The sequence below is a fragment of the Galeopterus variegatus genome, unplaced genomic scaffold (genome assembly GCF_000696425.1).
Source record: "Galeopterus variegatus unplaced genomic scaffold, G_variegatus-3.0.2 Scaffold2052, whole genome shotgun sequence".
Taxonomy (NCBI): Eukaryota; Metazoa; Chordata; class Mammalia; order Dermoptera; family Cynocephalidae; genus Galeopterus; species Galeopterus variegatus.
Window position 1 is genome coordinate 6,914 of NW_007728163.1, and position 26,116 is coordinate 33,029.

Below are 26,116 nucleotides of genomic sequence, written 5' to 3' on the forward strand. Positions count from 1 at the left end.
ACAGACCCATCCTCCAAGGGCACACAACTGAACATTCATTCTAGGCATAGTTTATTCATTTAGTTTATTCCTAAATGTACTGGGCAGGAGTTGCGAGTGAAAGCAGATCAACTTAAAGTGAAAAAAGGATTTATTAGCTCTTGTAACTGGGAAGTCCAAGGGATTTTGACCTAACTAGAAACAGAAGTTCAAAGGCTTTGGGAATCTTGCTTTTCTGTTTTTGGTCCCTTGCAAACCAGATGTGCATGGTTCTTAGGGTTTGTAATCCCAGAGAAAGAGTATAATCCTAGAGAAAGAGTGTCATTTATGATAGTCTCCCCAAAAGTTTAAATGATAGAAAAGCAGGATCAGCAGCCCCACCTGATCCATCTAGGCTGAATGCAGTTATGATTGAATCAGAACATATGCCTGAACAGACCCCCTCCCAAAAAATTATCAATGTATCATCTTAGACACAGTATTGAGGGAATCTACAAACACATTATCAAGAATTCTCCAAAAGATGGCATTTTTAGTAAACAATTTTGTATTAATATGCCTTTTTACACATGGTTCTCTCAATGTGATGCCTGGGGCAAAAAATATGGGTATTTTATAAACAGACTGAAATAATAGGAAAAGAGGGAAAAGATGTATGGAAGATATCACTATTGGCTGGCTAGCCCAGCAGCCATTGCCAATCCCCTCTTCCTTGTCTGCCATGACCATAATTGGAAAAGTTTACCTACTTGCTTTCCTAGTCTCCCTCTCAGTCTGGGTGGCCATGTGACATGGTCCTGGCCAATGAACGTACGTCTTCTTGGAAAGCTTTCACTTTCTCAAAAGGGACGATGTGTCTCGCTCCACCCATCCCATCTTTTCCTTCTCTGAGCACAAATGTGATGTCTGGAGCTGTAGCAGCCACCCAGTGTCTAGGACATAATCAGTCACCCTGCTAAGGATGGAGTGGAAACAGAGACCGGGTCCTTGATGACACTGGTAATACCCTGCACCAGCCCTGGCCTAGCTACCAGGAGACTTCTTATGATACAAGATAATTAAATAACATTATTCCTTATGGCACTGTTAGGTTTTCTGTAGCTGAAAATATTCTCAATTGGTAAAAATGGTGTGAGTCCAATATTCTAGAAAGAGTAAAGCAAAATCATTTTAATGTTTCTTACTAATGCATTCATGAAATTTTCATAAATTGCCTTCTAGGGATTACTTTCTGGGCCCTTTTTGTAGATAAAAACACAAACAAAATTTAAAATGGTAGAATTTATTTTAATATTATTATGATATATATGTGTACACATATACTATTTTAAAAATAAGCATGTAAATTATAATCATTATAAAACATAAATAAGCCCTAATTAATATTACCAGAGTAAAAGAGCATGTATAGAAGTCAGTCTAACATTGTTACACTTGCCTTTTAAAGTTAGAATACATAGATGTAAAGCATTGTATTTTATCTTATTTTAGTTTTCATGTTATTATCAATTAAGTATAAACACCCTTAGGGATTTGCCAACTTATAACTTACATTCGAATAGCCAAAATCTCTGTACAGTTATTAAAGTACCATTAAATCACCTAAAATGAGTAATCTAAAAAATGCTAATTGAAATTAAAACCCTGAGGAATTAAAATCATTTTACACAACAGTTCTGGTTAAGTGCAATTCCATGTATGTACTACTTTATTTAAGGTCATATTTGGTAAGGCATAGTAAAAATAAAATCTACATAAGTAACAATTAATGCTATATTTAATTTCTTGCTATAAAGTTGTTTGTTTTCCTTAAAAGTAGTTTTTGTGTGTCATTCTGGACATCTTCACCCATCTGCTGGCTTATTTGCTTTATATACAGTAGTTAAAAATCTGTGGTTCAGACAAAATTCACCTGAAGAACTACATGTTAGACATCGCTGAGCTGCCTCTACAATGGTGGTTCAGACAAAATTCACCTGAAGAACTACATGTTAGAGAGTTCATGTCCATGCTCAACCACTGCCTTTACAAACTGCTTGAAGACGCGATCCATGTAAGTGGATTGCCTTGGCCAGATTCCCTCCAGAAAACCAATATGGCCTCCATAAGAAGTAAGTACCAAAGCAACATTAGGGTTTTGCTTAGCAGTTTCTACTGGAATAGCTTGAGAAGAAAAAAGGGTGGCAGTAAGAGAGAGGAAAGAGAGAGAAAAAATATATAATCATTACCAGTTTTTATTAGGAAAAGTTCATACCTTTATCACTTCTAATCAATATAAACCAAAACACCATTAAACAAATATTTGTAATGAGCATGGCTAAATGGAATGAGTCTAATTTATATCAACCATCTATATTCTTATAACAGTTCGTGTTTACGATCATGTATTAAACCATCATTTTTGGAAAAACTGATCCAAGATTTAATCACCACAAAAGTACAGGCTGAGTCTTGTTTTGAGAATTTAAAGTAAGATAATTCAATGAGTGGTGAATACTTACATTATGCTATAAGATCCCCACTTAGGAGGTAACCCAGGGAAAAAAACTAATCTAATTACCTTTGTGATAGTTATACATTTATTATGTATTAACTTTGCATAAAATCAGGTTCCTGAGGCCAACTGGTGGCTATATTAAGGATTCAAAATTATAAATATTATTTATATAGTAAAAACATATATAGATAGCAAAAAAAAAAAGGAATAAAATTCTCCCAAATGGTAACAGTGTTTATCTTTGGGTGCCAAAACTGGGTGATTATTTTTTCCTTTTCTTCCTTCTCTGAATTTCTATTGATAGTCGAGAGAAAGACAAACTTTATTTTGAAAATATAGCTGCTATATTTAATATAATTCAACAGTAATGAGTCTTTTCATATGCTTTACAAACTTACCCTGAGTATAAACTTTAAAACATATGAATTGAAGTTGTTTTTTTCCTCCCATGTTTAGAGTTCAGACTGTGAAAATGTTTTGATTTAAGATCTACAGTAGATCACAACCTGGCATGAGAAGTCTTTTGATTTCATATACTGTTAAATCTTATCTCCTTAATTAAGATAACATGTTGATGCAATAATTAGACCTTTACTTCTTAGACTGTGTTTTAGGGGTAAATGAATTAATTAAAGGTAAAATCTCCCTACCCACCCCCTCCTAAGGAGAGAAAGGAAGCTGTTGCCATTAGAGAACTCTGAAGATAGTGCTACTGCCGTGCACTGTTTAATTGCCTGTTTAAATGATCCCTCACAACACTCTCTGAAGAATCAACTGAGAGACCCTAAAGGAGGGCCTGGCAAGCCAAGTTCTTACCCAAAAGGGGTCCTGAACTCACATCCTTAGCTAGCCATACCCATCCCAAGAAAGAACACCTAAAATCGAACACCTCCTATCTTGGGAGGGACCTAAGGGGGTGGGAAGATGACTGATAACTATTTTTGCTTTTCCTTTTCACCATACATTTAGAGTGCTTCATTTGCCTCCAATGGAATTATTAAGAGCCCCAATTTCACACTCTGGATAAACTCAGAAATTTCTAACACTGGTAGTTACAGTCATATCAGAACAAAAGGCCATGCCACATTTGAGTCATGTGAAAGATGCTGGCTGCCTGTTCTCTCAGACTGCAGACAATTGTCCACTATATTTCACTGTGGCAAGGGCTTGGGAAAAAAATAGGAAATAATGAGTTTAAATTTCACTCAAGTGGGTCAGATTAAATGTTGGGAAATTTTGTTGGTAAAAGGTCAGTGAAATATAAAAATGAGTGAAGAAATACTAGACTTCTTTAATCCAACAAAAATACACTAAACAATCACCATGTAATTCAGTTTCATTATCTAATTTGTGGTCAAAGGCCAAAAGTTTCAGCTATCTAAAATTAACTGTAATTAGATGTAAATCGCACAATAAAATGGGATTCCCTAGAGAGATGAGAGGTGATTTTAAAAATGCATACTTTGAGGATTTTCTGAAATTTTCACAATATATACATATGCTATGGTTGGAGTAAGAATTTTTTTTTTTTGGATGAAGTACTTGGGGAAAATATTTTAAAAGTATCTGGAGCGGGGGAAATGAGGAGAAAAAGTTTTATACAATGCTTTGTTAAACTTCATTAGAAAAAAATTAAAGGTTAAGTCTACTGACCCTTAAAGTTAGTATGGTTACCTTTAGTCATCTTATACTTCAGTGTATGAACACATAGATATCTTTGTTACCAAGTTCCATATTTCTTGAATTAAGAGAGGAGGAAAATTAATTATGGAATAATTTTCTTTTATACAATATCCAGGAGAAAAACAGAGGATGTTTCCCTTCATAAATGACCTTCTAGTCTAAATATACTCTACTCGCTGAGATATTCAAGGCCACTGTGCTTATAAAGTCTCAAGTTCTCTTCCAGGTAAAAAGGGAAGAAAAACTTCAAATTCTTCTGTTTAGGAACCTCAGGAAGAAGAGGCAAGTGATGACAATGTTGTCTTGAGCCAAAGATACTGTAATATAATCTGCCCAAAGAACAGTGTGTTTTTGATAAGAAGAAAAGATTATGGAAGTGAGAAAAAGCAAAATATTGAGGGTCATAATTTGTTCTGAGGCTCTCACAATGGACTTGCTAAGAGTCTGTGAAAAGGTTTAAGAAATAATGTCAGACATTTAGATACTAAGTTATGAGTATTTATTTATTTTTTCGTTTATCACACTGGAAAACAGATGACTGACACCTTATTTATTACTGCCTTTTCTTAAAAAGAACATATATTTTAAAAGTTAATTAATGTCAAAATATATGCAATGATGTAAATTTTACCATGACTGGGTGAGAAAACATCATCCACAGAATTCAGACACAACACTGGAATTCCTACTGACTTCAGCCTACGATTGGGACTGGCGTCAGTATAATAATCGTCAATTGTTCGGTATCCAAACATGACTGAAGTGAATCGCTTATCAAATTCTCTGATGGATTTAGCCTGTAAAACACAAACAAATTATATATCTATTCTTGGAATCAAAAGAGGAAATAAAAGTACTGCATTACATAAAGTTTCTCTCCTACCTTCATGACATGATCCATGTCAACTTGTTTTACAAACATATGCCGGTGCCTGGAACAAAAGAATTTCAAAAGTAAAAATTAAGGTCATTCCTACTTCAATCATACCTAAAACACATAATAACAAATAACGATACAGCATAGCACAAGGCTCAAAGTTGGTACTCAATAAACATTTGCTTAATCAGATATAGCAGAAGTAGTACACTGATATTTGTTCCGAAGACTTTTTTTAGGTAATTTTTTTAATTGAGGAAGAATGAAACAGTCTGTAATAATAAATGTTGTTTCACAATAAATTGTACCTATCCACTGCTGCTAATAAACCAATTTGGTCACAAAGGCCTTATTTAAGTCAGAAAATTTCAATTGGATAAATTACTTGAAGACATTATTTTTAAAATTGCTATACTAAAAATTAGAATTTAGGGCTGGCCGGTTAGCTCAGTTGGTTAGAGCATGGTGTTTTACCAGCCAGCCGTCAAAAAGAAGAAAGAATTTATATTTTTGCATACTTATTTTTTAAATGTTGGTCATTTTTCTTATACAAATGGTATTTTAATTCAAATCACTCTTCATTTTTCTTGCTACTATCTTCCATTTCAGTGACCACTTGACTAATTAATGATTCTTTAGTATTTTTAGCAATATTTATAATCAATATCTGTTATTTAACAAACAGGTTAAGTTTGAACCAACGTTTAGTGTCAACTTTCTAGATAATTATAGTTTTCAATAAGTCATGTACAAATTAACTGTATTTTTTTGAGTTTATATTTAAATTTATCGATTCACTTAAAAATACATGGTGACATATCAAAAATGTTCTTTGCTATACCAATTTAACTATTAGAAGAAAAACAATTCCAGAAAAACTAATGCCAAGACAGTATTTTGGTAATATAAGAACTGTGGGGGCTTAGAATATCCAACTTAACATTCTTCTAAGTTTCTAAAACATACTATGCTCATAAGCACATGCTTAAAGAGCATATTATTCAGCAATGAAAACAATATACTACTTACCACCTAGGAAAGAGTTAAGTATTGATAAGATTAGCAGTAAGTAGAAAATCCAGAGAAATAGTCCATAATATTACTTACCCCATTCCTTATTAAAGTTTTTAATCTCAGAATAACTTAGAACAGTTATCTTCAAAGTGAGGGCACATACCTTAGAGTTTTACAAGACAACTGGGGTACAGAAAAAAAGCATTACTACTTTTACCTGTATTTTCAGCTTATACTTTAAAAATTTTATTATATGTTTACAAAATAGAGAATATTTTAGTACAGTAGTAAATGCATATAATGTATAAATAAATATACATATATTGGTAGTGTTATGCTTTATAACTTTTTACTGTTGGGGCATGTAATCTAAAATCTTTGGGGGATTTAAAGATGACTCACTTATTAACTGAAGACTGGAGGCAGGTTGTCAAATAGTAATTAAAAAGCAGCCAGTTCAGTGGTTTCTCCAGCGACTCTGAGCAAGCAAAAGTATTCCAACCAACTGAAAAAGTTGCAGCCGCCATCAAAGGAGTTTTGGGCCCAATTTTGCCCAGGTAATTTAGAAGCAGCATTCTAAAATGAGAAGAAACAGGAAACTTGGTGATTAATTTGTTAATTCTCTCAAGACATCCCATTTCTAACTATGGATTTCACATGAACAGTGGAAAAGAAAAATATAAACCAGAGTTTCAGTATGTTATCTTGGAAAAGCATCTAAGTATCATCATTCTTTCCTTACATACATATACTTATTTATCTGGCAGTCAGCTATACTGTGAATGGGACAAAGCATACAGTTATTCTTTTTTTTTTTTTTTTTTTTCCTTTTTGTCTTTTTTACTGACCGGTAATGGGATCGCAACCCTCGGTGTCGCGCCCGTACCGGGGATGGCAACGGGATCGCAACCCTTGGTGTTGCGCCCGCACCAAGCTCAGCCAGTGAGCGGGAACCGGTCTCCACATGGGATCCGAACCCTCGGCGGAAGCGCCGCCGCGCTCCCAAGCGGCGCACTCTACAGTGTGCCACCGGGGCGGCCCTAGGGTGCTAGTTTTAATGGCCCTACTCTTTGGCTGGAGGTCAGATATTGCTGGGAGGCTGTTAAAATGCACAAACTGGAAGTGTTGGAAGAGAAACTCAGAAGTAGGAAGATCCAGGAGTAGACAGGACCAAGTTAGGTGCGGATAGTTCTTGGTTATTACTCAGGAGCAAAATAATGCCAAAATGTTACTCCCAAACAAGGTTGTTTTTCTTCATAGGAAAAGAACCCTATTTTCTCATGTAAAGAAAAAAACTACAAGGAAAGAAAAGGAGAGATGGAGAAAGAGCCCATAGATTAAGAGACTTAAGAGGCAAACTAATTCCAATGTGTGGGCCTTCCCTGTTTCCTGACTCCAAGTGTAAAACCAAATAAACAATCAACTGGACAATTAGGGAATGTGAACACTGACTGAATGTTTGATGATACCTAAGGATTATTGTTAATTTTGTTTAGGTATGATAACAGTATGGGGATTTTTATTTTGTTTGTTTTTTAAGTGAAACTCCATCTTTTGGAGACATCAACTGAAATATTTATAAATGATGTCTGAGATTTAGTTCATAATAATCATTTGGGAGGGAACAGTGGGAGGAGGTGATATTGAAAAAACAAGATTTTCCATGAGTTCATAATTATGAAGCTGGGTGATGAATTTACGGGGGATGCTCTTGCATTTACTTATGCATATATTTGGAATTTTCTATACATTTTTAAAGCTTGTTACCAACTCATTGGGAGACTGGAATTTACCTAGGTTGAAAGTGGCGTGAGTTCCTTGACTAGAATCAGTTCTAGCTCAAAGCCTATACAGTCATCCCTCAGTATTCATGGAGGGATTGGTTGCAGGACACCCTGTGGATACCAAAATCCACAGATGCTCCAGACCCATATATAAAATGGTGTAGTATTTGCATATAATTTACACACATCTTTCTATATACTTTAAATCATCTCTAGATTACTTATAATACCTAATACAATGTAAGTGCTATGTAAATAGCTGTTATAATGTATTGTTTTTTATTTATATTATTTTTATTACTGTATCATTATTTTTATTTTTCTCTAATATTTTCAATCTAAGGTTGGTTGAATCCAAGGATGCAGAACCCACAGATACACAGGGCTAACTGTACTTGGCCCCAGGCATCATGGGCTTGGAGATTACCTCAGTACATGGGGCACTGGTCATAAGGATCTTCAACAGACTGTGCATCTTCAACAGTCTGTTGCATCTTCAAAAGATAAAATGTGTCAATCCATAAAACAAGGAAAGAAGTGGGTAGACCCACTTGGGAATATGTCACAGTGCTAGGCAACTAGAAAGGGTGCTTCCTTCAAACAATTTACAAGACATTAATCTTCAACCAGCTGTAAAGGCTAAGGGTCACATTCTGCCTTCAGGCACTGAGGCTGTAAAACTACATGAATAGGCATTTCCCAGGAGCTTCTGAATAGAGAATCTGGTCCTGTTTCTGTAAGTTCTGGCCTTTAAAAGAGTCAAGAATTTATATAATTAAGGGAAAAAATTTAAGCCCTCCTCCTGTGCTTTAAAGATTCACATTATGAAAACAGCAAAAACAAACAAACAAAAAAACATTAAGGGGCAAAGGAAAGAGAAGGTAAATTCTTTCCATTAAGTACAATTCAGAGATTCTGCCTGAGTTTTCTGCATTGATTCAGATTTCCTCCTTTAGTAGGTCAAGTCAGACCTTCCATGCTAATGTAAGAAATGTATTCTTTTCTTTTTAGTTTTATGTTTATTAGAATCTAAAGAGCCGTGGTTAAAGCCTATTTTTCAAAGCCTATCATTTGTAAGGACTATTCAGTTTCAAGCAAATATATTCCAAAGATATTCTGTAAACTGAAATGACAGATATATCAATTATAAAATTAAGAAAAAATATCATTTTCTATCTCATGTGTTTGCTGATTTAAAAAGTAGTTTTGGACAATAGTTTAAGGAATATAAAGCATAGTAAAATGCCAGATACAAATTTTGGATTTCCTTAAGCTGTCACTAGAACAAACATATTTAAACAATTACCAATAGAAATAAGCCTAAATATAAACATGGCAAATAAAAGTCCTAAATAAGTCTCAATGTAATGGCAAGCAGCACAAATTATAATATTCATATGCTTAAAATAGCAGCTGGAGTAGGGGGTTAACAATAAAATTTCATAGTTTCTAGGCAAGCACTCCATGGTAGATCCATTTGCCCAGCAACAAAACAAACAAAACAAAACAAAATACCACCTGGGGAAAAATAATTTTGAAGGCCACTGCAGTTGGAGAGAGTAAATAAGTGATTATTTCTGTGACTGGAGTGTTGAAAGCCATGTACATGTTCAGCTTCCCAAGTGGTCAAGGAGAACTCAGTTACAGAGATGGCCAGTAGTGCATCAAGGGATCAGAAAGTCAACATGGCAGCCATCGAATGATGCAAATCAACTTCATGGGTTTCAGATAAGCTTCAGGCTCGCAAAACCTTGAGTACCCCAAGAGGGTACTCGTATCCTTTTCACCACAGAGACTGGTAGTCAAGGAAAATATTAAAGTTTCCCTAAATTCCTTCCTTCTTTTCTTCCTTTCTTCCTTCCACCATATGTGATAAATATGATAAAAATAAACATTTATTTTAAAATGTACATGTTTTCCTTCCTTCTTTTCTTCCTTTTTTCCTTCCTTCCTTCCACCATATGTGATAAATATGATAAAAATAAACATTTATTTTAAAATGTACATGTAGCTAGTTTATAGCCCTCTGAAAGAGACAACCAGTAAGATCACTTGCCTCTCAGTTATTTTAGAAAAGGAAAACCTTACCCTCCCATTGAAACCCCTGCTGCCAGAAAAGGAGCAGAAGGGTACAGGCTGTGTACATGGTGGATAACTGTCTCCAAGTCTTCAGTGTTAGCACAACAGTAAGTCCTTGGCGTCTGGAAACAGTGACAAGTAAAACACAAAAATTAAAATGTGAGGTTAATGTTTTGTATAATGCAGAAATGTAAAAAAGTTCAAGAAGTTATAAATAAGAGAAAATAATCTTTGTACATACTGTTAGCAATAATAATTGATCGTTTCCATATCTTGCAGTGTACATATATGCCATTTAAAATCAACACGATTCAAGTTGGCACTGACAGACTTTTGTTTTTTATAAGTTTATTTATTTATTAATATTATTTTTTACAATTTAAGATGTTGCAGAGCAGTTTGGGGGTAGAGGCAGTGGGAACGAAATACAGTGGGAGAAGGAGGCGGGGGGGCATGGTTGAGGCCCATGGAACCCCCCTCATTCCTGCAGGGGAGACAAAGGGGGCTTCCAATGGTGGCCCTGACAGCCCCAGCTCAGGAGACCAGGGGGCTTCCAGCGGTGGCTCGGTGGTTGTTTCTGGGCTGGTTGTAGGTGTTGGGTGGGTATGGCTGAGGCCCCCATCCCTCCCTGCTCCCTGGCTTGAGAGCCCATGGGGCTTCCAGTCCTTCTACGTTTTATAGGTGATGTGAGACCTTTACTAGTTAATATCAAACTTTGTCTCTTATTTGTGGATATTTTGTTTTTTTCTTTCAGTTCTGTGTTAGATTATTTGCTGTTCCCACCACTTAAACTCTGCACTGGAACATTGCTTACTTCTAAAAAGGGGGAACTTCCTGTAGGGACTAGCACTTGAGCCCAGTAGTTGAGCTAAATTGCTGCTTTGCTGCTGATTCCTTGGGGAGGGCTTTTTGTACAACTCAGGTTTTAATGGTTGACTTCGGTTGTGAGTTCTGAGACATCCAGATTGTGTGGAAACTCTGGTCTGGGCCTGAGACTTTTCAGCAAACTGCATCTGATGCAGATCTGTGTTCCTAACCAGTCTCCACTGAGTGGTCCTGTGCTGATTGGGGGGCAGATCAGCTGTCCATGCTGTGCCCCAGTGTTCCTGTGGTGGGCCCGTCGCCCCGACCTGTGTACTCCAAACACTTCCCATGGGACAGGCCATGCACTGGTCCCTTGCGATGACTTACTGGCCTCTGAGTGGCTCCTTTTCTCAGTTGTTGTGGCTCCTCGCTCCTCTGTGGGTCCACAGGAATCCTGTTAGTAGTCCTGCTGGCCTGAGGGCCTCCAAGGCCTTCCTCTCCCCTGCTGCCTTCAAGCAACTTCATCCAAAGGGCACAGCTGCAGCTTTTGGCAGCTCTTGCTCTGGGAGCTCACTAGAGCCAGCCTTGAAGGGATCAGGATTCGAAATGGTGGGAACAATGCTTTCTCGCATTGTGGCTTCTCCTGCCTTCATGCACTCTGGGTCTCTCCTCCTCTTCCCCTGAGCTCTAGCAGCCCCAGCTTGGTTGTCATTGCTTTTTAACAGTAGTAAATTGGTTGATTTGTGGGAGAGAGTGATGCTGGGAACCATCTATTCTGCTGTCTTGACCAGAAGCTCAGCACTGACAGACTTTGAACATGCAAAGGAAGGCTTGACACGAGTGGGGCAAGACCAATATAAATACCTCCAATGAAACAGATACAAAGTGCCATACTCAAAGTGTCTCCAACGTAACAAGAACGGTCAATTTAGGAAGAAAAAGCACAGAATTACATTTTTTTATAGAAAAAAATCATTATGCCCACAAAAAGCAAAAATAATTCTTCATGAAAAAACAAGGAAGAAAGCAAGCAAAAAAGGCTTTCCAATAGTGCCACAAAAAGCTTGAACCGTGGCTCGTTTTAAATGGGGAACTGTTTTCTCCACCCTGACTGCTGTCTGCCAATGAAGGAGTGTAGCTCCCAGGCACTGCCTTCACTCTAGATAAAGTGATACACAATTTGATTTATTAATTTTTTTTTTACAATAGTATGTCTACTTAGCCCCAGCTGCGCTTCATGACAGTAAACACTTCAAATGTTAAAATATGTAAAGCTGATTATGCCTCAATACATAATGCATTAAAACAAATGATTTTCATGTGAAGTTCATCAATAAGGGCTGTTTATAACTATAAAAGCTCCACAGATGCTTTATTTGAGGTCTGGGAGGAGGGAGCAATCTTCTCTGTAGAATATATGTGAGGATTCGTATATGAATAAAGTATGTATGAGAAAAAGAACCTGAAATCTACTAACAAGGAGAGGAATCTGGTAACATTACTCTAATAAAAACACTGTGAAGCTAGTTATCTCTACCATCCCAATTTTTTTTTATTTTTTATTTTTTTTATTTTTATTTTGTCAATATACAATGTATATGATTATTATGGCCCTTCACCGACACCTCCCGCCCTCCTCCCTTCTACCTCCCCAATTTTAACATTCCAATAAACCATGATCATTCCAGGAAGGTTATGTATCACCCACCATTCAATCACTAAGGAGTCATCACAGAAAATTAAAATTTTCAATGATCCCTCCATTAAACTCATCCCTAAAACACTGCCTACTGCCTACTGTCATCTTTTTGAGATCTGCAAATATGGAAAGCCCCAAAAGACAAATGTTAATCTGACAGTATTTACAACGGCTAACATTTATTGAATCATTAAATTTGTGTCCACAACACCCTCAGGAAGATCCTATTATTATATCTATTTTATAAATTAGGAAACTGAATTTAGAGAGATTAAATGACTCCTGTAACATCTTAACAGTTAATAAGTGATTAAGCTGAGATACTTAAACAACAACAACAAAACCTTTGTGATGAAATGCACTTGAGGGGCACAAATTCAATGTAAACTCTAAATAGAACAGTATCTTCTACCACACTCAATTATAAAATGTTGAAATATGTAAAGCTGATTATGCCTCATTACACAACAATCCACTAGTGTGGATCAAAAGTTGCCAAACTTTGAAACTCAGCAAATCTACAGCCTTTCCCACAGGGCCTGCCTCCTGCTGGCTCCTTCCCTGGCTTCCATGACGGCACCATGCTGGTTCTTCTCCAGCTGCTGGCTTTCCATTCCTGACCCAGTTCCTGTCATTCTTTCCACAACCCCAAATGTGGGTATTCATTCCCCAAAGTTTTGTCTTAGGCCCGCATCTGGTCAATCTCTAGTCAATACCCACTTCTTAAAGGTCTTACCTACCTCCATAGCTTCATCAACCACCTGCATACAATGATCAAACCTAAACTTCCACTCTCTTACTTTCATCCTGAGCTCCAGATCCACATTTCCAAGTATTAGCAGGCAGCTTTACCATAATGTTCTACCAGTACTTCAAACTCAAAATGCCGCCAAATAAACCCTTTTTTTCTCTTTATGAAAGCTCCCAATGCTTCTCCTAACTTCTCATTTTTCTATAAATGGCACCTATATTTTCCTAGTAGGAGCTGTAGATAACAATGCCTTCTCCCTCTCTCTTATCCACATAGCTGATAAACTGCCAAGTCCTGTAGCTGCTTCCTCCTCAGTACGTCTTGTGGGAAACAGGAAACTTCTTCTTTCCACTCTAGTAAAGGCCTGGTTCACTTGGAAGATGAGACCAGGAAGCACCAGCAGGGGAGTAGCAAAGTGAATCAGGAAAAGCAGCAAGTCAATGAAGAAAATGTTGTCAAGCAGTTTACAGCTGTGGGCAACTGGCACTCCATCCCCTTGGGGCACTCTAGGAGACGTTCGAACATGGCTTAAAATGATCCCAACCCAAGTGACAAGTGAGCTGGGTTATTTACCCACTAATTCCCTTAAGCCACTGGTTGAAGGCTGCTCCTGGAGGACCTTAACTCCCCTGCACTTCTGGTCTGCCCTGAGCACAGGTCCAGCAGGCTCCAGTGCCTAGGGAAGGACCTCAGTCAGAGAGGCAGGTGCTCGTAGTTGGTAGCTCTCAGGTAGGCCCGAATGCATGGGAATGGTAAGTGCCAAGTGGGTAAGGAATGGCACTGTCACTGCTACAAGGCCTTATTATCTTTCACCTGGACTGCTGCAAAAACCTCTTAACTGCTTAACTCCGAGGTTTTCTTCATAATCAATATGATGCTGATCAACCTTTCCAGCTCTGTATTCACTATTTCTCCATATGTACAGATTCAGACCAATGTAGTATCGCTGTTCTCTTTCATGCCAGGCTACCAATGCAGTCTATTCTCTTGCCTGACAGGTACTCTTCGCTGTCAACTTTGCCTGTTGAAATTGTGCCTTGAAGGGCCGGCCCCGTGGCTCACTCGGGAGAGTGCAGCGCTGGTAGCACCGAGGCCACGGGTTTGGATCCTATATAGGGATGGCTGGTGCACTCACTGGCTGAGCGTGGTGCGGACCACACCGAGCCAAGGGTTGCGATCACCTTACTGGTCACAAAAAAAAGAAATTGTGCCTTGAAACAAAAGGTAATACTTGGCTCCTTTCATGGCCTTTCATGGCCAAAGACTTCATGGCCTTTACACAATTCTGTCCCTAAGTACCTGGTCCAGCCTCCCTTCCTTCACTATCCCATGTGAGTCTCTTTCTACTACTATGTTACTTACCTCTCTGACAGTCAGTAACACTTGTCAAATTGAACCCACAGGACTGAAAGTAAGACGATCTGATGCTGATGCACAAAACCATGTGGTTCCACCACACAACTTCTCGCTACTTGATGAACCCCCACAGGAAACAAGCAGGGTCTACAGAACTTGCGTCCCTTTAAAGAAAGGATGCTCCCAGGATACACAGCAAAGACACTTATGGGACAACATATTGAATTGGTAGGCTTTACAAAAACTGTCTTCAGGCCTGACGATATAACTAGCAGCTTTTTAGACAACAGACTTTAGTTAATTTTTAGTTATTAGGGCTACTAACACAACCATCTACAACTATCCTATTGCAGTAATTCCTATTTTTTTCCATGCTTCCAGGACACAGCTGGGTGGTGAAAACTCCTAGGGGAGGATGAGAAAGGTATTCTCCAAAAATGTGGAAAATCCCAAAGATAGATAACCTTCCAGCAGATGTTTGGACATAAATATAAGTTAGATAGAATAATTTGACAATAATTACAAACCAAGATTGTTCAAACTGTTCAATGGCAACTATCGTCAGAGAACAAAGACAGTAATTTGTTTAACGGCTGCTAGAGGCTAGTTTTCAAAAAAACATTGAAGAAAATGATGATGTATAATTAATTCCTAATTATTCATATATAATAGGAAAAGAATAAAATATATATTTTATATTTACCTATGGACTCATCTAATTTACCCTTCTTAATTAACTAAAGGCTTCTAAAAAGTAGACAAACCTATTTCTTCCTAATCTGAAAGAGAATTTTCTTGCCCTGCATTTAGAAGACGCTTTTTAAAAATTAATTAAAAAGGTTTGTGTAATTAAAAAAAATTTTTTTTGGCCTAGAAACAGTTTTTATAATTCACCCTGTTAATCAGGTAGCCTGACTCTCCCTAGCTATTCTGGTTGGAGATTAATTTGCTAATCTGCAGGAGAAGCCATAACTGAGAATCCTTCTCTCTCCCAGGGCTGGGTTACCAAACATTCAGTACAAAACCAGGCCATCTAGGATTTTAGTTTTCTGTCCAGCGAAATGAAAACTGAAAAAGATACACAAATGCCTTTTTAAAAATTATTTAAATTTCACATTTACTTTATTGTAATGTCTGATAATCATCAGGAATTTAGAACATTTCATCTTACAGTCTTCCTCTCTCAAGTATTTAATGATCTGTGCTCAAATATTTGATTAGATGCTATTTAAATGAACTTTTTTTTTTTTTTTTCCTTTTTGTCTTTTTTTCGTGACCGGCAACGGATCGCAACCCTCAGTGTCGCGCCCGTACCGGACCGGGACCGGCAACGGGATTGCAACCCTCGGTGTCGCGCCCGTACCTCGCTCAGCCAGTGAGCGGCCGGTCTGTATGTGGGATCCAAACCCTCGGCGGGAGCGCCGCCGCGCTCCCAAGCGGCGCACTGTAGCAGTGCGCCACCGGGCCGGCCCTATTTAAATGAACTTTGTGATTCTTGTATGGATGTGCCCCACTCCCCCAAAAGGAGTAATCCTTTAATAGGACTAATTATGCTCTTTAATTGATCTCTACAGTGTGATTTGTTTCTTTTCATTCTACCCAACCCCTGTCCAGTACTTAGTGAACTGCCCAAATTGACCTTGATTTTGGAATATAAATTCATTTGGAATAAAGTTCATTAAACGAGAAGTCAGAGAAAAGAAGTATGTGCATATAAATAAACCAGCAATTTAATGAACAGTCATTTCACCTAGTCACTGATAGACATATAAAATTACTGTGTCCAAATTTGCCTGGGAGTTCGCTAATTTTTTTTTTTTTTTTTTTTGGCAGCTGGCCAGTATGGGGACCAGAAACCTTGACCTTGGTGTTGTAACACCACACTCTAACCAACCGAGCTAACCGGCCAGTCCTTAATTTTTAAAAAATAACTAACCACACAACAAAGGGCCCCATGAAATATCCTGGCCAACTCTGAGGCCAAGGTGGCCTATGCAGATTAGTGTTCCAGATGACCACGGCACATACTCATGCAATCATGCCATACAAGCTACACCAATAAATGAGTTTTTGCTTGTGGCTTAGAGCAGGTCAGCCAGGCAGACAGAAGTCAGTCCAGGCTTCTAAGAGGCAAATCTCATGCTATTCCCTGGCTGGGTTTGGGGCTGGATGTGGCTCGCCTGGGTCAGGGAGGCTGCCACCCGGAAGATGATTCATCAGCCTGCAGGGATTTTTGGCCATCTGCACATTAAACTCACCCAAGAGGGTTTAAAAAAAATTAGACACCTGGACTCTACTTAAGACCAAAAAATCAGAATCTCTGGGGGATGGAGTTCAGGGATTGGTATTTTTCGAAGTTTTCTAGAGGATTCTAACGTACAGCCAGGGTTGAGAGCCACTGTTCTAAGAGAACAAAGAAACAGGGTGAGAGCTGAGCCAAGAGAGGAGGAGGCTGAGATGACAATGATAAAACCTATCTAGACTGACTTAGGAGAAGGGAAATCTAGTTCTACAAGGGACCGAATCCTTTGGATTCCTTGCAGTGTGTGGGGAAATATGCCCAAACATCTCATACCTTATAGGATCTCTTGTCACATATTAAACATTCAATAAATAGTAGCTAGCTATTAAATTATTATTTATAAAACTCTTCAATTAATTAAACATTTTTTCTTTTATTTTGAAAAAATTTAAAATATAGCCATTGTACAATCATTTGTGTACCCACCACTTATAACAGTTGATATTACTGAACTGGACTTGCCAATGTTAGGAGAAAATTTTCCAGTATTAAATGCATTCACACCCATATCTGGCTGAGATCAACCTTCCACAGCGGTTCAGATGGAGGTAATGGGAGGAGGGAAAGGTTATTTTGGGAGCACTTAGGAAAGGGCAGAGTGGGTGGGGCACAATGGTGTTAAGCAGGGAGGTAATGGATGTGGGAAAGGGAGTACCTGAAGGCACAAGTTTGGCAGCTGAATTGTGCCCTGGCTGGCCTGCCTTCTGTCCTCCTCCTCCCTCAGGCCATGAGGGAGGTCCCTTAATCCTTTCTGAATGCCTCCTTCAGAAAACAGCTCATTAGGGAGAAAGCTCTAAGTCCCTCCTACCCTGTTAGCTTCCCTGGAAAAGCTAAGGTGAAGAAGCTTAGTAGGAAACAAAAGCAGCTTTCTTTAGATCTGAGCCTTTTTCTTCTTTTTTTTTCTGAGTTCGTAACCACCCCCCAAAAATCTGAGATTGAGAGGAGAACCCTCTCTCTGAACACACTCTTTACCTCTACCCTGCCTCCCCCTCCAATTTTCCGCCTGACTTGAGGGAAAGCCAATATTGAAAGGTTAGGACNACAGGAAACTTCTTCTTTCCACTCTAGTAAAGGCCTGGTTCACTTGGAAGATGAGACCAGGAAGCACCAGCAGGGGAGTAGCAAAGTGAATCAGGAAAAGCAGCAAGTCAATGAAGAAAATGTTGTCAAGCAGTTTACAGCTGTGGGCAACTGGCACTCCATCCCCTTGGGGCACTCTAGGAGACGTTCGAACATGGCTTAAAATGATCCCAACCCAAGTGACAAGTGAGCTGGGTTATTTACCCACTAATTCCCTTAAGCCACTGGTTGAAGGCTGCTCCTGGAGGACCTTAACTCCCCTGCACTTCTGGTCTGCCCTGAGCACAGGTCCAGCAGGCTCCAGTGCCTAGGGAAGGACCTCAGTCAGAGAGGCAGGTACTCGTAGTTGGTAGCTCTCAGGTAGGCCCGAATGCATGGGAATGGTAAGTGCCAAGTGGGTAAGGAATGGCACTGTCACTGCTACAAGGCCTTATTATCTTTCACCTGGACTGCTGCAAAAACCTCTTAACTGCTTAACTCCGAGGTTTTCTTCATAATCAATATGATGCTGATCAACCTTTCCAGCTCTGTATTCACTATTTCTCCATATGTACAGATTCAGACCAATGTAGTATCGCTGTTCTCTTTCATGCCAGGCTACCAATGCAGTCTATTCTCTTGCCTGACAGGTACTCTTCGCTGTCAACTTTGCCTGTTGAAATTGTGCCTTGAAGGGCCGGCCCCGTGGCTCACTCGGGAGAGTGCAGCGCTGGTAGCACCGAGGCCACGGGTTTGGATCCTATATAGGGATGGCTGGTGCACTCACTGGCTGAGCGTGGTGCGGACCACACCGAGCCAAGGGTTGCGATCACCTTACTGGTCACAAAAAAAAGAAATTGTGCCTTGAAACAAAAGGTAATACTTGGCTCCTTTCATGGCCTTTCATGGCCAAAGACTTCATGGCCTTTACACAATTCTGTCCCTAAGTACCTGGTCCAGCCTCCCTTCCTTCACTATCCCATGTGAGTCTCTTTCTACTACTATGTTACTTACCTCTCTGACAGTCAGTAACACTTGTCAAATTGAACCCACAGGACTGAAAGTAAGACGATCTGATGCTGATGCACAAAACCATGTGGTTCCACCACACAACTTCTCGCTACTTGATGAACCCCCACAGGAAACAAGCAGGGTCTACAGAACTTGCGTCCCTTTAAAGAAAGGATGCTCCCAGGATACACAGCAAAGACACTTATGGGACAACATATTGAATTGGTAGGCTTTACAAAAACTGTCTTCAGGCCTGACGATATAACTAGCAGCTTTTTAGACAACAGACTTTAGTTAATTTTTAGTTATTAGGGCTACTAACACAACCATCTACAACTATCCTATTGCAGTAATTCCTATTTTTTTCCATGCTTCCAGGACACAGCTGGGTGGTGAAAACTCCTAGGGGAGGATGAGAAAGGTATTCTCCAAAAATGTGGAAAATCCCAAAGATAGATAACCTTCCAGCAGATGTTTGGACATAAATATAAGTTAGATAGAATAATTTGACAATAATTACAAACCAAGATTGTTCAAACTGTTCAATGGCAACTATCGTCAGAGAACAAAGACAGTAATTTGTTTAACGGCTGCTAGAGGCTAGTTTTCAAAAAAACATTGAAGAAAATGATGATGTATAATTAATTCCTAATTATTCATATATAATAGGAAAAGAATAAAATATATATTTTATATTTACCTATGGACTCATCTAATTTACCCTTCTTAATTAACTAAAGGCTTCTAAAAAGTAGACAAACCTATTTCTTCCTAATCTGAAAGAGAATTTTCTTGCCCTGCATTTAGAAGACGCTTTTTAAAAATTAATTAAAAAGGTTTGTGTAATTAAAAAAAATTTTTTTTGGCCTAGAAACAGTTTTTATAATTCACCCTGTTAATCAGGTAGCCTGACTCTCCCTAGCTATTCTGGTTGGAGATTAATTTGCTAATCTGCAGGAGAAGCCATAACTGAGAATCCTTCTCTCTCCCAGGGCTGGGTTACCAAACATTCAGTACAAAACCAGGCCATCTAGGATTTTAGTTTTCTGTCCAGCGAAATGAAAACTGAAAAAGATACACAAATGCCTTTTTAAAAATTATTTAAATTTCACATTTACTTTATTGTAATGTCTGATAATCATCAGGAATTTAGAACATTTCATCTTACAGTCTTCCTCTCTCAAGTATTTAATGATCTGTGCTCAAATATTTGATTAGATGCTATTTAAATGAACTTTTTTTTTTTTTTTTCCTTTTTGTCTTTTTTTCGTGACCGGCAACGGATCGCAACCCTCAGTGTCGCGCCCGTACCGGACCGGGACCGGCAACGGGATTGCAACCCTCGGTGTCGCGCCCGTACCTCGCTCAGCCAGTGAGCGGCCGGTCTGTATGTGGGATCCAAACCCTCGGCGGGAGCGCCGCCGCGCTCCCAAGCGGCGCGCTGTAGCAGTGCGCCACCGGGCCGGCCCTATTTAAATGAACTTTTTTTTTTTTTTTTTCCTTTTTGTCTTTTTTTCGTGACCGGCAACGGATCGCAACCCTCAGTGTCGCGCCCGTACCGGACCGGGACCGGCAACGGGATTGCAACCCTCGGTGTCGCGCCCGTACCTCGCTCAGCCAGTGAGCGGCCGGTCTGTATGTGGGATCCAAACCCTCGGCGGGAGCGCCGCCGCGCTCCCAAGCGGCGCACTGTAGCAGTGCGCCACCGGGCCGGCCCTATTTAAATGAACTTTGTGATTCTTGTATGGATGTGCCCCACTCCCCCAAAAGGAGTAATCCTTTAATAGGACTAATTATGCTCTTTAATTGATCTCTACAGTGTGATTTGTTTCTTTTCATTCTACCCAACCCCTGTCCAGTACTTAGTGAACTGCCCAAATTGACCTTGATTTTGGAATATAAATTCATTTGGAATAAAGTTCATTAAACGAGAAGTCAGAGAAAAGAAGTATGTGCATATAAATAAACCAGCAATTTAATGAACAGTCATTTCACCTAGTCACTGATAGACATATAAAATTACTGTGTCCAAATTTGCCTGGGAGTTCGCTAATTTTTTTTTTTTTTTTTTTTGGCAGCTGGCCAGTATGGGGACCAGAAACCTTGACCTTGGTGTTGTAACACCACACTCTAACCAACCGAGCTAACCGGCCAGTCCTTAATTTTTAAAAAATAACTAACCACACAACAAAGGGCCCCATGAAATATCCTGGCCAACTCTGAGGCCAAGGTGGCCTATGCAGATTAGTGTTCCAGATGACCACGGCACATACTCATGCAATCATGCCATACAAGCTACACCAATAAATGAGTTTTTGCTTGTGGCTTAGAGCAGGTCAGCCAGGCAGACAGAAGTCAGTCCAGGCTTCTAAGAGGCAAATCTCATGCTATTCCCTGGCTGGGTTTGGGGCTGGATGTGGCTCGCCTGGGTCAGGGAGGCTGCCACCCGGAAGATGATTCATCAGCCTGCAGGGATTTTTGGCCATCTGCACATTAAACTCACCCAAGAGGGTTTAAAAAAAATTAGACACCTGGACTCTACTTAAGACCAAAAAATCAGAATCTCTGGGGGATGGAGTTCAGGGATTGGTATTTTTCGAAGTTTTCTAGAGGATTCTAACGTACAGCCAGGGTTGAGAGCCACTGTTCTAAGAGAACAAAGAAACAGGGTGAGAGCTGAGCCAAGAGAGGAGGAGGCTGAGATGACAATGATAAAACCTATCTAGACTGACTTAGGAGAAGGGAAATCTAGTTCTACAAGGGACCGAATCCTTTGGATTCCTTGCAGTGTGTGGGGAAATATGCCCAAACATCTCATACCTTATAGGATCTCTTGTCACATATTAAACATTCAATAAATAGTAGCTAGCTATTAAATTATTATTTATAAAACTCTTCAATTAATTAAACATTTTTTCTTTTATTTTGAAAAAATTTAAAATATAGCCATTGTACAATCATTTGTGTACCCACCACTTATAACAGTTGATATTACTGAACTGGACTTGCCAATGTTAGGAGAAAATTTTCCAGTATTAAATGCATTCACACCCATATCTGGCTGAGATCAACCTTCCACAGCGGTTCAGATGGAGGTAATGGGAGGAGGGAAAGGTTATTTTGGGAGCACTTAGGAAAGGGCAGAGTGGGTGGGGCACAATGGTGTTAAGCAGGGAGGTAATGGATGTGGGAAAGGGAGTACCTGAAGGCACAAGTTTGGCAGCTGAATTGTGCCCTGGCTGGCCTGCCTTCTGTCCTCCTCCTCCCTCAGGCCATGAGGGAGGTCCCTTAATCCTTTCTGAATGCCTCCTTCAGAAAACAGCTCATTAGGGAGAAAGCTCTAAGTCCCTCCTACCCTGTTAGCTTGGAGAGCCTAGCCTCCTTCAGAAAACAGCTCATTAGGGAGAAAGCTCTAAGTCCCTCCTACCCTGTTAGCTTCCCTGGAAAAGCTAAGGTGAAGAAGCTTAGTAGGAAACAAAAGCAGCTTTCTTTAGATCTGAGCCTTTTTCTTCTTTTTTTTTCTGAGTTCGTAACCACCCCCCAAAAATCTGAGATTGAGAGGAGAACCCTCTCTCTGAACACACTCTTTACCTCTACCCTGCCTCCCCCTCCAATTTTCCGCCTGACTTGAGGGAAAGCCAATATTGAAAGGTTAGGACACTAGACTGGAGAGCCTGAACTCTTGCCCTAAAGCCGTTAAACAGCTTTCTGACCTCAGGTCAATCACCCCACATTTCCAGGTGTCCTCATCTATAAAACAAAGTTTTAGGATTTGAGGACCTCTGAGGCAGAGCCATGCAAAGTACAAGTCCAGGATGAGATAAGGTGCTGGCTTCAGAATGTAAGTCGGCATGCTGCTTCTAACATGAGTACTGCTGACGAGCACAAAAGCAGCCAGCTTTGCCAAGCAGTGTGTGGGGAACTGAAGTTGTTTTTTGTTATTGTTTTGGTTTTTTTTAAAGGTATTTTAATGTATCCACTTATTTATTTTGGGTGAGTGGTTGGCTGCTATGGGGATCAGAACCCCTGACATACTTTTTTTAAAAAAATGCTAACCATTCTTTTTAAAAAATTATTTTTAATTTTTATTTTTATTTTATTTTTTCCTTTGTCTTTTTTCGTGTCCGGCAACGGATCGCAACCCTCAGTGTCGTGCCCGGACCGGACCGGACCGGCAACGGGATCGCAACCCTCGGTGCTGCGCCCGCACTTCGCTCAGCCAGTGAGCAGGAATCGGTCTGTATGTGGGATCCGAACCCTCGGCGGGAGCGCCGCCGCGCTCCCAAGCGGCGCACTGTAGCAGTGCACCACCGGGCCGGCCCCTAAAAAGTTATTTTTTAGAGCCAGCCTGTGGCTCACTCAGGAGAGTGCGGTGCTGATAACACCAAGGCCATGGGTTCAGATCCAATACAGGGATGGCCGGTTAGCTCACTGGCTGAGCGTGGTGCTGACAACACCAAGCTGAGGGTTGAGATTCCCTTACTGGTCTTCTTTAAAAGAAAAAAAAAATTTATTTTTTTTAAAGTTTATTATTAATATATTTTTTTACATTCTAAGATGTGGTTGCAGAGCAGGTGAGGGGGAGAGGGAGAAGAGAAGGGGAAAAGAAATATGGTGGCAGGAGGAAGGAGGGGGCATGGTGGAAGCCTGTGGTACTCCCTTCATTCCTGCAGGGGAGACCAGGGCGCTTCCTGCAGTGGCTCGATCATTGCTGGGCTGGATGCAGATATCAAGGGGGTGTGGTTGAAGCCCTTGGTTCCTTGCCACCCCAGCTTGGGAGACCAAGGAAGGTTCCAGTGGTGGCTCAGCAGTCATCACTGGCCTGGTTGCAGCTGTTAGGGTGGTGTGGCTGAAGCCCTTCACGTCCCACCACACCAGCTCAGGAGCCCAGGGTGTTTCTGGTGGCAGCTTGGCATTCATCACTGGGCTGGTTGTGGGTGTTGGGGGGACGTGGCTGGGGCTCTTGGTCCCCCACCACCCTGACTCAGGAGCCCAGGGCACTTCATGTGGTGGTTTAGTGGTCATGGTTGGGCTGGTTGCAGATGTCAGGGGGGCATGGCTCAGGCCCCCAGCCTTACCCCCTCCCTGGCTTGGGAGCCCAGGGGGATTCTGGTCTTTCTAGGTTTTATAGGTGTTCCTTGGTAATATGAGACCTTTACTAGTTAATATCAAACTTTGTCTTTGGTATGTGGGTATTTTTTTTTTCTTTCAGATCCATGTTGGATTATTTGCTATTCCCACCACTTAAACTCTGCACTTGAACTAATTTGTCCTTTGCTTACTTCTAAAATGGGGGAACTTCCTATGGACAAGCACTTGGGCCCTGTAGTTGAGCTAAATTTCTACTCTGCTGCTGATTCCCTGGGGAAGGCTTTTTGTGCAGCTCAGGCTTTAATTGTTCACCTTGTATGTACTTCTGGGTCTTTTCTTTTCTTTTTTTTTTTTAAAGATGACCAGTAAGGGGATCTTAACCCTTGACTTGGTGTTGTCAGCACCACACTCAGCCAGTGAGTGAACCGGCCATCCCTATGTGGGATCCGAACCCGGGGCCTTGGTGTTATCAGCACCACACTCTCCCGAGTGAGCCACGGGCCGGCCCCATACTTCTGGGTCTTTTGAGGTCTGGCGCACCTGGGCTGTGCAGAAACTCTGGTCTGTGCCTGAGACTTTTCAGCAAACTGCACCACCTGCAGACCTGTGTTCCTGACCAGTTTCCTCTGAGTGGTCCTGTGCTGATTGGGGGGCAGATCAACTGTCCATGCTGTGCCCCAATGTTCCCCTGGTGGGCTGTCTACCCCACCACCCATATTCCAAACATTTCCTATGGGATGGGCCATGCACTGGTCCCTTTCAATGACTCACTGGCCTCTGAGTGGCTTCTTTTCTCAGTTGTTCTGGCTCCTCGCTCCTGTGTGCGTCCCTGGGAACCCTGTTACTGGTCTTGCTGGCCCAAAGGCCACAAAGGCCCTCTTCTCCCCTGCCACCCCCAAGCAACTTCATCCAAAGGGCACAGCTGTGGCTTTTGCCAGCTCTTGCTCCATGTGCTCATCAGATCCAGTCTTGAAGAGGATGGGGCTAGAAATGATGGGAGCAATCCTTTCTTTCTCTCATTGTGGCTTCTCCTGCCTTCATAACTCCATAGGTCTTTCCTCTTCTTCCCCTGAGCTCTAGTGGCCCCATCTTGGCTGTGTTTGCTTTTTAACAGTTGTAAATTGGTTGATTTGTGGCAGAGAGTGATGATGGGGACCGTCTATTCCACCATCTTGACCGGAAGCCCTTAAAATTAGTTTTTTAAATTGACAAAAATTGTATATATTTATCAAGTACAATATGATGTTTTGAAATATGTATATTGTAGAATGGCTAAATAGAACTCTTGAAGATATGCATTACCTCATATACTTATTTTTGATGGCAAGAACACTTAAAATCTACTCCCCTAACGATTTTCAAGTATGCGATTCATTGTTACTAACTATAGTCACCATGTTGTACAATAGACCTCTTGAACTTATTCCTTGTAGGTAGCTGAAATTTTGTATCCTTTGACCAACATCTCCCTACACCACCCACTCTAGCCTCTGGTAGTCGCCGTTCGCCTGTATGTTTCTATAGTTCATTCACTGGTTTACACTCTATCACAGCCCCTCCTTCTGCCAGGGACTGGTATCACATGGTGTGAGGAGTGGAAGCTGTCCCCTGTCCACACTTGCAGCAGTGCTGCTTCAGCCTTCCCTTACCTGCTGAACCAGCTCTAATCTGAACTAGAAAGTGCCTGAGGTAGGCTTTTTTTTTTAACAGCTTTATGAGATATAATTCACATACATACAATTCACCCACTTAAAATATGCAAGTCAATGGTTTTTAGTACATTCAGAGTTGTGCAGCCACCACCACCATAATTTTAGAACACATTCATCATCCCCAAAGAAACCCCCTACCATTAGCAGTCACCCTGACCCCAGCCATAGGCAACCACTAATCTACTTTCTGTCTCTGTAGACTTGCCTATGCTGAATATTTCATATAAATGGAATCATACAATACATGACCTACTGTGAGTGGCTTCTTTCACTTGGTATAATGCTTTTAAGGTTCATCCATGTTTCAGCATGCATCAGGACTGCATTCCTTTTTAATGTGGAATAGTATGTGACTATGGACATACCCCATTTTGTTTATCCATTCATCTGTTCATCGATGTCTGGGCCATTATAAATA

At 40.4% G+C, this 26,116-nt stretch overlaps 1 protein-coding gene across 1 annotated transcript in view; it reads right to left on the reverse strand.

Annotated features, from left to right (window-relative positions):
* Positions 1–1,659: 1,659 nt before the first annotated feature.
* ABHD3 (abhydrolase domain containing 3) overlaps positions 1,660–26,116 on the reverse strand; it is a 57,891-nt gene continuing 33,434 nt past the window's right edge. Inside the window, exons 6-11 of the mRNA XM_008580257.1 lie at positions 9,923–10,035; positions 6,453–6,626; positions 5,043–5,091; positions 4,791–4,956; positions 1,912–2,142; positions 1,660–1,874 (exon numbers count right to left, since the gene is read on the reverse strand). Of these exons, the coding sequence (XP_008578479.1) occupies positions 1,964–2,142; positions 4,791–4,956; positions 5,043–5,091; positions 6,453–6,626; positions 9,923–10,035 (681 nt within the window). The 3' untranslated portion in view covers positions 1,660–1,874; positions 1,912–1,963. The remainder of the gene's footprint in view (positions 1,875–1,911; positions 2,143–4,790; positions 4,957–5,042; positions 5,092–6,452; positions 6,627–9,922; positions 10,036–26,116) is intronic.